Source organism: Ahaetulla prasina, chromosome 2 (assembly GCF_028640845.1).
Source record: "Ahaetulla prasina isolate Xishuangbanna chromosome 2, ASM2864084v1, whole genome shotgun sequence".
Taxonomy (NCBI): Eukaryota; Metazoa; Chordata; class Lepidosauria; order Squamata; family Colubridae; genus Ahaetulla; species Ahaetulla prasina.
In genome coordinates, this window is record NC_080540.1 from 13,804,370 (window position 1) to 13,816,707 (window position 12,338).

Sequence of the window (12,338 nt, forward strand, 5' to 3'; positions counted from 1 at the left end):
GCTGGCTTAAATTTTATTGGTTTTAAATTTCTATTATTAATTTTAAGGGGTTTTTTAGTTTTATATATTTTAAAGTTTTTAGGCCAACTATATAATAAGTTTTTTAATTTGTATTTTAATTGTATATTGTACCGTTTGTTTTACCCTGGCTGTACACCGCCCTGAGTCCTTCGGGAGAAGGGCGGTATAAAAATTCGAATAAATAAATAAATAAATAAATAAATAAATAAATAAAAATAAAAAACTCAATGGGAAGGCCAGATTCACTTAACAGCTTTGCTACTAATGTGACAACTGCAGTGATTCGCTTAACACTTGTGACAAGAATGTCGTAAAATGAGGCAAACATCCCTTAACAACTGTCTCGCTTAGCAACATAGATTTTGGGCTCAATTGTAGTCATAGGTCGAGGAAAACCTGTGATCAACTTGGTTTTGACTCTTAGATTAGGAGCTTTCCAGTACTTTATTTGTCCTGATTTTCAGGCCAAGGGCTACAAGATTTAGGGTGCAAGACCCAAGACTGCCACTGGAACAACATCAGGAGAAGACCATCTTAACTCTTTTCTGCCCTCTAGTGACTGTCTGACTTTTTGCAGACCTGATTTGGTAGATGCACAGGATTGAGGCCGTGCTACAATAGCTGTTCTGCAAGAGAAGGAACCAGAAATCTGTCAGCCTCTTGGGGTAAACTACCCTGCTTCCTCAAAAATAAGACCCAACTGGAAAATAAAGTCCTAGCATGATTTTTCAGGATGCTCGTAATATAAGCTCTACCCTCAAGATAAGCCCCAGTTAACACTGTCAGTCAGAGAATAGAATAGAATAGAATAGAATTTTTTATTGGCCAAGTGTGATTGGACACACAAGGAATTTGTCTTGGTGCATATGCTCTCAGTGTACATAAAAGAAAAGATACGCTCATCAAGGTACAACATTTACAACACAATTGATGGTCAATAGATCAATATAAATCATAAGGATTGCCAGCAACAAGTTATAGTCATACAGTCATAAGTGGAAAGAGATTGGTGATGGGAACTATGAAACGATTAATAGTAGTGCAGATTCAGTAAATAGTCTGACAGTGTTGAGGGAATTATTTGTTTAGCGGAGTGATGGCCTTCGGGAAAAAACTGTTCTTGTGTCTAGTTGTTCTGGTGTGCAGTGCTCTATAGCGTCGTTTTGAGGGTAGGAGTTGAAACAGTTTATGTCCAGGATGCGAGGGATCTGCAAATATTTTCACGGCCCTCTTCTTGATTCGTGCAGTATACAGGTCCTCAATGGAAGGCAAGTTGGTAGCAATTATTTTTTCTGCAGTTCTAATTATCCTCTGAAGTCTGTGTTTTTCTTGTTGGGTTGCAGAACCGAACCAGACAGTTATAGAGGTGCAAATGACAGACTCAATAATTCCTCTGTAGAATTGGATCAGCAGAGGGGAAGGATACTGCAAAATCCCCAATCTCTCCCTACTCCTGGGGGAAGGATATCGCAAAATCTCCATTCCCACCCGACTCTGGGGCCAGCCAGAGGTGGCATTTGCCGGTTCTCCGAACTACTCAAAATTTCCGCTACCGGTTCTCCAGAACCTGTCAGAACCTGCTGGATTTCACCCCGGGGTCAATGGTGTCTGGCAGTAGCCACAATGGGGCTGTGCAGCGCCAGTGAGTCTAAACGCTGCGACCGTCAGGCTGGCCCTCAAAGCAGCAGGCAGAGGCAGAGGCATGGATGGGGCAGGAGCAGGGGTGAAATGCTCTCAGTTCGGACCGGATCGCCTGATCCGGTAGCGATGGCGGCAGGTAGTTTGGGGAACCGGTAGCAGGGATTTTTTGCTATGTGCTATCATCATTTTTTTTTTACTTTTAAAAGCATTTTTTCTTCAGCTGAAAACATGCTTTTAAAAGTAAAAAAAAGGCTCTGATGATCGTGCGGCTCAGCTGGGATCGTCAGAACCTTTTAAAAGCATTTTTTTACAACCTCTTTGGCCGAAGTGGTTGTAGAAAAAATGTTTTTAAAAGTAAAAAAAAAAAAAAAAAGTTGGCCACGCCCACCCAGTCACATTACCCCACCACCAAGCCACGCCCACAGAACTGGTAGTAACAAATTTTACATTTCACCCCTGGGCAGGAGGCATGTGACTCACCTATGCTGCATAGTGTCGTGTCCCACTCCTCCGCTGACGGCCGGGTCAGGGAAATCCGAATCAGGTGTGCCTCTGCAGCTCTGCCAAAGTTCTAGCAAAGTCCTCAGGGCAGGCAGGAGACCAGAAAGTGACTTCAGCAAGATATGTTTAGACTTTGCCTGACTCAGAGAATGCTAGAAAGCAGATCCTTTATATAGGCCATGGGGTGTGGCTCCATGACTCAGCACTTATCCAGGCCTGCCCCTCCCTTCCTTCTGTTGCCTCCGCCTATCAAGTCTTCTGACGCGAGGGTCACTCCAGTCTGCAGCTGTTGGCAATTGACCTCCCTCAGGTTCACATGCTGTGGAGGAGGGGGAGGGGTCTAGTTGCTCCGTTTGCCTGGGCATGGAGCCAGAGCTGGGGGCTGGAGGTATTTCTTCTTCTTCAGCCTGTCTGGGCATGGAGCCAGGGCTGGGGGCTGGAGGTATTTCTTCTTCCGTGTTTGGAAGCAGATAAGAAGACCCCGGCTGAGGTGAGATTGGACAAGACACAACACATAGTCTGTGCAGCCCCAAAGGGCACTGGGCTATGGCTGCTACTGGATACCGTCAGCCCCTGTGCATTTACCGTCTCTTGTGCATGCACCGGGGGTGGGGGGTGAGTTGCCCAGCCTGATTATCCTGATACCATACCATGTTTCCCCAAAAATAAGTCCTAATGCGTCTTTTGAAGCAAAAAAAGACTGGGTCTTATTTTCGGGGAAACAAAGGTAGTACTGCCACCTTTGCCCAAGAGCCTATATGGGTTAGTGGTGAAGGTGTTGGATTAAGTATAAGGAGACCCAGATCTTAGTCCCCGTTCAGCTACAGAAGCTCCGTGTATGATGCCAATGGTGATCTCTCCGCCTGCCCTACATCACAGGGTTAGTGGAACAAGTGCTATGGAGTCCCAAAGGTACTTTTTCAAAAAGCAACTGGACTTTGTTCTTTATCTTCAAGACGTTTCAAGAACTGAAGAAGCTTCTTGGATGAGAAGCGAAACATCTTCAAGGAAAAACAAATTCCAAGTTGCCTTTTGAAAAAGCATCTTTGGCGCTTCCATATCCTAGATAACTGAGAATCTCCATCGACTGCTATGGAGAAAAGGCAAGATATAACTTCTATTTGAAACATGACCTGTACTTTCATCGTCCCATTTTAATTCTGCACCTAAATTTTGGATCTTTTGGTTGTGATCTCTTCCTCTTTTTTTTGCAGATATACGCTGCCCAGGGCAGACGAGCTTTGAAAATGGCTTTTTCATCCCACGGCGAACTTTCCACCCCATTGGCGACATCCTGAGTTTTCAGTGTTCTGATGGGTACCAGCTCCTTGGCTCATCCCAGCGATACTGCCAGCCCAACGGCTTATGGAATGGGACCTCCCCTGTTTGTGATGATGGAGGTAAATCAAATGCAAAAGAAAATAGTGGGGAAGGAAAATTGAAGGAAAAAGAGAAAAAAGAAAGGCAAGGCCTTGACTTCCGACTCTCTTTGGTGTGGTAGAAGAAGATAATAGCATCAAACCTCAACGTTTTACTTTTATATAGTAATATAAAGTAGCCATTTGTATAAGAACAAACCAATCTAATCAGAAAAACCCAAAACCAAAGTTTCATTTTTCCCCCCACCTCAAGCACAAAGTCCAGAAGTGGTTTCCAAGTAGAAACAAAAGTAACTGTGTGTGTTTTTTTAAAAACAAAGCACTCAATTTAGCCATCTCTGCTAACTCCACCAACTTTTGCAGCCATTTATCCATTGTGGGAATTAAAGTGTCCTTCCATTTTTGGGTATAATGTAATCTTGCTCAACATATATAAGATCAAAGTTCCAATTTTCCCCCTCCCCCAAGTCTTCATCCATTAAACCCCAAAGAAAAGTTTCTGGTTTTATCTTTATATTCACTTTGAGAATCTTCTGTATTAAGATGTGAATCCTACTCCAATATTTCTTTGCTTTGTCAAAATGGAGGTAAATCTTGTTTTGGTTTCTCATGATGGAGGTAAATCTTGTTAGGCTTTCAATCAGGGGTGAAATGCTACTGGTTCAGGTGAACCGGTAGTAATAAAAGCTACTGGTTCGGGTGAATCAGTAGTAAAAAAATGCTACCAGTTCCTCCGAACCGGTATTTCCGACAATGAGCTGTGCCGCATGATTTATATTCTCTAGAAAGCAGGAAATCTTGCTTTCTAGCAAACCTAAATCGCGCAGCACAGCTGTTTCCCTCCCCTTTGCTGTTCTACTTACCTTCATAAGCCTCCCTTTTCCGCGCGAAGCATGTGTTTGGTGTGCATTGTGCATGCGCGCACAGCATATATTTGGCACACACTGCGCATGAGTGGGCAGTGAACTGGTGGCAAACTGCAGAGGATTTCACCACTCCTTTCAATATGTCTGCTTCTCATAGATGTTCCTTCCTGGCTCTGGAGTCGCCAGCTCCACCACCACCTTTGGTTGATCTTGTTTGGGGTTCAGAGAAGGCTTTTTGTATACATTTTGGAAATACACTAAACCAGGGCTCTCCAACCTTGGCAACTTTAAGACAAAGCAAAGCTGGCTGAGGAATTCTGGGAGTTGAAGTCCACAAGTCTTAAAGTTGCCAAGGTTGGGGACCCCTGTACTAAACAATCTCCAGGCTAAATATCTCAGTTGTTCAACTTAAACAAGATAGATGGCCGTCACCACGTCTTGTGGTAGCGACATCCATCCACGCTTCACACAGTACGGGTAGTCCTCGACTTACGACCATAATTGAGCCCAACAATTGAGCGGTTAGGTCAGTTTTGCTCCATTTTACGACCTTTCTTACCACTGCTGTTGTTAAGTGAATCGCTGCAGTTGTTAAGTTAGTAACATGGTGGTTAAGTGAATCTTGTTTCTCCATTGACTTTTGCTTGTCAGAAGGTCAAAAAAGGGGATCACGTGACTCTGAGACGCTGCAACCATCATACATGCAGGGCAGTTGCCCAATGCCTGACTTTTGATCATGTGACCATGGGGATGCCGCAACAGTTGTAAGTGTCAAAAATGGACACAAGTCCCTTATTTCAGTCCTCTTGCAACTTTTGAACGGTCACTAAATGAATTGTTATAAGTCGAGGGCTACTTGTTTACTCTTCTGTAAAAATGAAGCAGCATTTGGAAAAGCAATAGGAGAGTAAGCCATGTATCTCCCCACATCATCTGCTACAGTCTCGTCTCTACAATTGTGTTGATGTTGTCGTCTTCTCTCCACAGCCGGGCACTGCCTCAGCCTTGCTGTGCCCCCGGGGGCGATAGCTACAGGAAAAGGCAACCGCCTGGGTGATCGGATCTCATTCAAATGTCAGACTAATTTAGACTTGATTGGATCATCCCAACGGGTCTGCATGCTGGACGGCGAATGGTCTGGTACGCAGCCAAGTTGTAGAGGTATGCATTTCAAGGACACTTCTTTTTCCAGTGGGTTAGATTAGGTGATCTCCAGGGTCCCCACTTACCCTTTAGCTTCTGCATCCTTTTTTTTAAACATTCATTTTCTTTTCAATTGCCCCGACTCCTTCCTCATCTTTCTATGTTCCTTTTTTATATTGCACTGAGTAATAATTGAGTAATAATTGTATAACTTCAGCAATTATTTGTTCATTCAACAATAATATCTTTTTAGAATAGAATAGAATAGAATAGAATAGAATAGAATAGCAATAGCAATAGCAATAGCAATAGCAATAGCAATAGCAATAGAATTCTTTATAGGCCAAGTGTGATTGGACACACAAGGAATTTGTCTTGGTGCATAGGCTCTCGGAGTACATAAAAGAAAAGATACATTTGTCAAGAAACATAAGATACAACACTTAATGATAGTCATAGGGAAACAGTCAATATAAATCTTAAGGATACCAGCAACAAGGTTACAGTCATATAGTCATAAGTGGGAGGAGATGGGTGATAGGAATGATGAGAAGATTAATAGTAGTGCAGATTTAGTAAACAGTCTGATAGTGTTGAGGGAATTATTTGTTTAGCAGAGTGATGACGTTTGGGAAGAAACTGTTCTTGTGTCTAGTTGTTCTGGTGTGCAGTACTCTGTAGTGTCGTTTTGAGGGTAGGACTTGAAACAATTTATGTCCAGGATGTGAGGGGTCTGTAGATATTTTCACAGCCCTCTTCTTGATTCGTGCAGTATACAAGTCCTCAATGGAAGACAGGTTGGTAGCAATTGTTTTTTTCTGCAGTTCTAATTATCCTCTGAAGTCTGTGTCTGTCTTGTTGGGTTGCAGAACCAAACCAGACAGTTATAGAGGTGCAGATGACAGACTCAATAATTCCTCTGTAGAACTAGCAATAGCACTTAGACTTATATACCGCTTCCCAGTGCTTTACAGCCCTCTCTAAGCGGTTTACAGAGTCAGCCTATTGCCCCCAACAATCTGAAACCTCATTTAACCCACCTCGGAAGGATGGAAGCCTGAGTCAACCTGGAACCTGGTGAGATTCGATCAGCCAAACTGCTGGGAGCTGGTGCACCATCGCAGAATAGAATAAAATAAAATAGAACAATAGAATAGGACTATAAATCAATCACATCAATCCAATGTTTTAAAAAAGGGGAAGACATATTGGATGCAACTTTGATTTCAGGCTTCTGGCTGCCATCTTGACTTTTTTCACCTTCTCTGAGACCACCATCTTTGAAAAATTGCTTCTTAATTGAATCAAACAGAGCCACCAAAAAGAAAATGATAAAAAAAAATGAAAACGGGAAAAAGAAAAGCAAAACCAATGAATTATATATATGTAACTAAGGAGATTTTTTAAAAAAATTACAGTCACTCTGAATTTCTTTTTTGCCAAGAAGGCCAGTGTTTTTTCTGCATGGTGAAGGCAAGCCATTTGGAGATATTTTCTTAACATGTCTAACAAAGGGACACTACATGTTAATAAAACGCACCTGAATTAAAGGATTTTAATTTAAAGGCTAACTGCAGATAGACCACAATTCAGCCCCAAATTTCTGTTGCAAAATGAGGCAGTTGCTAGGTGAATTTTGCCCTATTTTACAACCTTTCTTGGCAAAGTTGTTAATTGAATCACTGCAGTTGTTAAGTTAGTGACAGGGTTGTTAAGTGAATCTGGCTTCCCCATTGACTTTGCTTGTCAGAAGGTCACAAAAGGGGATCACATGACCCCGGGACACAGCAGCTGTCATAAATATGAATCAGTTGCCAAGCATCTGATTTTTGATCATGTGACCTTAGGGATGCTGCAACGGTCGTAAGTGTGAAAAACAGTCATTTTTTAGTGCTGTTGTAACTTCGGTCACTAAATGAACTGATGTAAGTCGAGGACTACCTGTATTCAGCCAATGCTTTTTTCCTGATATTTTGAAATTTCTAGTATTTGGCAATAACAATATTGCAGGGATTTAGCAAAAAAAAGAAAAGAATTACTTTCTTACGTTGGAAAGATGAATGGTAAATCCATGGTCAGATTAAGTAAAAAATATTGTTCAGAGCAATCGCTCATCAATCAATCAATCAATCAATCAATCAATCAATCAGAATAGAGGTGGAAGTGACCTTGGAGGTCTTCTAGACCAGGGGTCTCCAACCTTGGCAACTTTAAGACTTGTGGACTTCAACTCCCAGAATTCCTCAGCCAGCTTTGCTTTGCTGGCTGAGGAACTCTGGGAGCTTTGCTGGCTGAGGAATTCTGGGTGTTGGAGTCCACAAGTCTTAAAGTTGCCAAGGTTGGAGACCCCTGGTCTAGACCAACCCATTGCTCAAGCAGGAGATCCTACACCATTTCAGACAAGTGGCTGTCTAGTCTCTTCTTAAAAACCTCCAGTGATGAAGCACCTACAACTTCTGGAGGCAAAACTGTTCCATTGGTTAATTGTCCTCACTGTTAGGAAGTTTCTCCTTGATTCCGGATTGCTTCTTTCCTTGGTTAGTTTCCATCCATTGTTTCATCTCCTGCCCTGCTTTGGAAAATAAGCTGACCCTCTCTTCTTTGTGGCAGCATCTCAAATACTGGAATCAATGCCTTAATCTCTTTTGCAATAACACAGGATGTTCCCTTTTTCCCATCCCCCCCAGCCAGTTATTCTTATGACCGAGCTGAAGATGTTAAAGCTGAATTCGGAGCCTCGTTGACAGATGTTCTGAGTGAAGTATCCACCTTTGAGTTGGACCCTTCTGGGACAGTTCAAAGTGAGTCTTTGGAGAGGGTGAGAGATGACGTTGCGACGAGACGATGGGCGATCTGAAGCTCCAGGTTCACCGTCTATATTTTCCTGTCTAGACGGTCCTTTCCTGGACTTCACTGTCCCGTAGAGACAGTGATTGTTGAGGGCACTTCCTGAGGATCTCAGGGACACCACAAAGTCCCTGATTGAAGTCCACAAGTCTTAAAAGAGCCACATTTGCAGACCACTGAGCTAGTCTAATGGGTGTACTAGTTAAAAGTGGCAGGCAGGAATTGGTACTTGTCAGATTCACAATATACTGTTAATGTAGCCTTATAATAAAGTAATTTTCACTCAGCTAATCAAGTTTCCTGTCTGGTTTAGCTGGGAAGGCCAAAATAACATGATTAGTAGCCATTGGTAGCCTTATCCTCAGTGGAGGTGTTCAGCCGGTTCTATCCGGTTCGAGTGAACCGGTAGCAGCGGCGGGAGACTCTACCCAGCTGTCCAGACATCATCACGCCCCGTTTTTGATGCTCTGTGCATGCGCGGAAGGTCCCACACACGCTCACATTTGCGAACCGGTAGCAAAGGTAAGTGAATACCACCCCTGCTTATTCTCCATGACTTAGACTAAAGTTTCTCAGTCTTGGTAATTAAGATATATGAACTTCAACTCCCAGAATTCCCTAGCCAGTATGCTGCCTGTGGAATTCTGGGAATTGAAGTCCGGGAATTCTGGAAGCGGAAATTCTGAAGTTCTCAAACACTGAGAAACATTGTTATAAATGGTAGTTCCAACACGATCTTCACAAATCTCTTCAAAATTAATTTTGAAGGACACCATGGCACTTAAAGAGGGCCCATTTAGTATTGATTAGGAACTAGATCGGGGTGAAATCTAGCAGATTCTGATAGGTAGCGGAAATTTTGAGTAGTTCGGAGAACCGGCAATGCCACTTCTGGCTGGCCCCAGAGTGGGGAGGAAATGGAGATTTTGCAGTATCCTTCCCCTGCCTTGCCCACAAGACATGCCCGCCACACCACACCACACCCATCAAGCCGCGTCCAAAGAACTGGTAGTAAGAAAATTTGGATTTCACCACTGAACTAGATGTCATTTTATTCTGAATTAATTACCGTATTTTTTGGAGTATAAGACGCACCAGAGTATAAGACGCACCTTAGTTTTTGGGGAGGAAAATAAGAAAAAAGCTGATTGGCAGGTGGATTGGCCTCCCGGAATACCCCCAATCAGCTGTTCCCAGAGGTGAATTTTAACAACAGGTTCCTTGGTTGTGAGCTCTGTGCGTTGCTTTTTTTTGCTTTTTTTTCTGCCTCTGAAACTCTGTTTCAGAAAAAACTTCTTTCTGCCTCTGAAAGCCTCCAAAACAGAACTTCAGAAAAAAAGCCTCTGAAGCTCTGTTTGGGGCTTTTCTTTTCTGAAGCTCCGTTTGGGGCTTTTTTTTAAAGCTCCATTTCTGATGCTTTTTTCAGCCTCTGAAACCTCCGTTTGAGAAGCTGGGCGGGGCTACATTCAGAGTATAAGACGCACCCAAATTTTCACCCTCTTTTTTGGAGGAAAAAGGTGCATTTTATACTCCGAAAAATACGGTAAATAATAGATGCAGGGGAGATCTCCAGCGGGACTGAAGTATGTAATGAGACACAGGTACTTGCAGAATCATTTGCTAAGGCTGAGAAACACACAAAAATGGCAATACGGTGGATATTCACCAGGTCAGTCATTGATATTCATCAGGTCAATCATTTGCTTGCACAAAATGTATCATGACATTGATCGTCAATGTCATGATACATTTTGTGCAAGCAAATTCTATGGCTTGGCCTTTGGGCTGTCCATCTTTTTGTGGCTTCAGAATCCCTTTCAGCTTACTTCTTTGCAGGTATCCTAGTTACTGAAGGGGAAAGAGAGAAAAAAGAAGTACCTGGTACCCGTGGAAGCAAGTTCTTTTGCTTAGGATGGGAAATAACAATTCCTTTCTTCTCCATCTTTCTTCAGCTCCATCTTTAGGCCGAAGACTTATACTGACCAAAGATAGCTTCCTCTATGTTTACTTCCTGTTGGATGCTTCCCACAGCGTTACAGAACCTAACTTTTCTATCTTTAAAGATGCTGTAAGCCAAATCATCATCAGAGTAAGTCTCTGTAGGTACAAATTGGGTAAAGAATTGGGAGGTGGATGTAGGAGATGACCAGGCTGAGCCCGAGAGAGTAATCAAACACACAATCAGTCTAAATCCAGCCCACCTTGATGTACTTATCTACCGCCAAATTGCATTGACTGTTAGTAGTTCAGATTCCTGTAGAGAGCTTAAGCTTACCGTAAATCCTTATACCCATTTGAATTGCCTGGATCACCTGATTTCCCTGGTGGTTGACGGTGGTAGTGTTAGCAACAGTGCTGGTAGCTATTGAATAAGGATATGTTTATTCTGCAAATATAAACTCATCTGAACTTTTAGAAGGTCTAACCCAGGTTAACCATACTATAAGCAACCAAATCAGGGCGTGTACAAAATTAAATCCCCAAAAGTTGGAAGTGAGAAAGGAATCTTCACCAAGATAAGTATGTGAGTAGATTATGTTGGTTTATTTATTGATTTGTCAATTTGTATGCTCCCTCCATTGGTAAATGTCCCCTTCACTAGATACCAGACAGGCAGGGGTGGAGTCCAAAATTTTTAGCAAGGGGTTCTCTGCCCGGTTGCTAGGTGGGTGTGGCCATGGTGGGCATCGTTAGTTGGCCTCCTGCACCATGGCAGGGCTCCAGAGGCTTTCCTTGAGCCTCCAGGAGGGCGAAAACAGCCTCCCCAGGCTCCAGAGGCCTCCTGGAGGCTGGAAACAGGCCCGTTTCTGGCCTTCCCGAACTTCCAGTAGGCCCCCGAACTCCGCGCACGCCCTGCACTTACCTGCATCCAAAATGGACCGCTTGGGGACTCCTGGGTGGGGTGGGCGGGGCCAGCCAGGAATGGGATTAGGGGGTTCTCCAAACTGCACAGAATCTTAGCTAGAAGTTCTCCTGAACCCTTGCGAACCCCTAGCAGTCCACCCTTGCAGACAGGAAAACAACACAACAGGAAACCTAAGGCTCCTTTAATCGAGATTGGCTATAATAACTGAATTTTACAATCCTGTTTGTCTCCCTCCTTCTTATACTCCCTGGAATTAGGGAGGCATCTGTCTAAGCCCCTTCTGAACGTTATAGCGTTACTTTGGACTTAAATAATGCTTCAGTACCTTTTGCCTACACAACAAATTCTGCAAATTTCTGTCCATCTTTCTTACACCCACAAAGGGACTCCAGGAAGCTTAACTTATAGGGTTAATACATCAGTTAGCAATACCACTTATATACTGCTTCACAGTGCTTTACACAGCCTTCTCTAAGCAGTTTACAGAGTCAGCTTATTGCCCCCAACTATCTGGATCCTCATTTTACCAACCTTTTACCGGAAGGCTGGAAAGCTGAGTCAACCTTGAGCCTGTGAGACTCGAACTTCTGGTGGTGAGCAGCGAGTTAGACCTGCAATACTGTATTCTAATCACTGCGCCACCAGTGCACATAATTAACAAAAGAATAGTTGATGCAGATGTCTTCTCCATCAATAACCATCAGAAGCATGATTCCATTCTTTCTTTGGGCTTCTACTCTTCTGTTATAGAAGACCAACAGTACTGAGGCAATAACCAGTCAGTTAGAACTGAAGAAGCTTCTTGGATGAGAAGGGAAACATTTTCAAAGAAAAACACCAAGAAATGTCCAGTTGAAGTTGGGACAACCATGACCTGGATGATTCAGAATCTCCATAGATTGAGGCAATACAAATAAGCTTTGGGGCACGCTGTTCCACAGAGCAGGCACAACTGCCAAGAAGCACATCCCATGAAACTTTATGAGTGTGGTTTACAGCTGGGATCCAGATGTTAGTGATCCAGCTAAGGGAACACAGACAGGACAAAGATGGTCATATAGATAATCAAGTCCC

General features: G+C 43.1%; 1 protein-coding gene across 1 annotated transcript in view; it reads left to right on the forward strand.

Moving 5' to 3' along the window:
- LOC131190378 (uncharacterized) overlaps positions 1-12,338 on the forward strand; it is a 147,154-nt gene that overhangs the window by 11,532 nt on the left and 123,284 nt on the right. The window contains exons 3-6 of the mRNA XM_058167698.1: positions 3,378-3,563; positions 5,396-5,569; positions 8,239-8,352; positions 10,351-10,487. Coding sequence (XP_058023681.1) covers positions 3,378-3,563; positions 5,396-5,569; positions 8,239-8,352; positions 10,351-10,487 — 611 coding nt within the window. The remainder of the gene's footprint in view (positions 1-3,377; positions 3,564-5,395; positions 5,570-8,238; positions 8,353-10,350; positions 10,488-12,338) is intronic.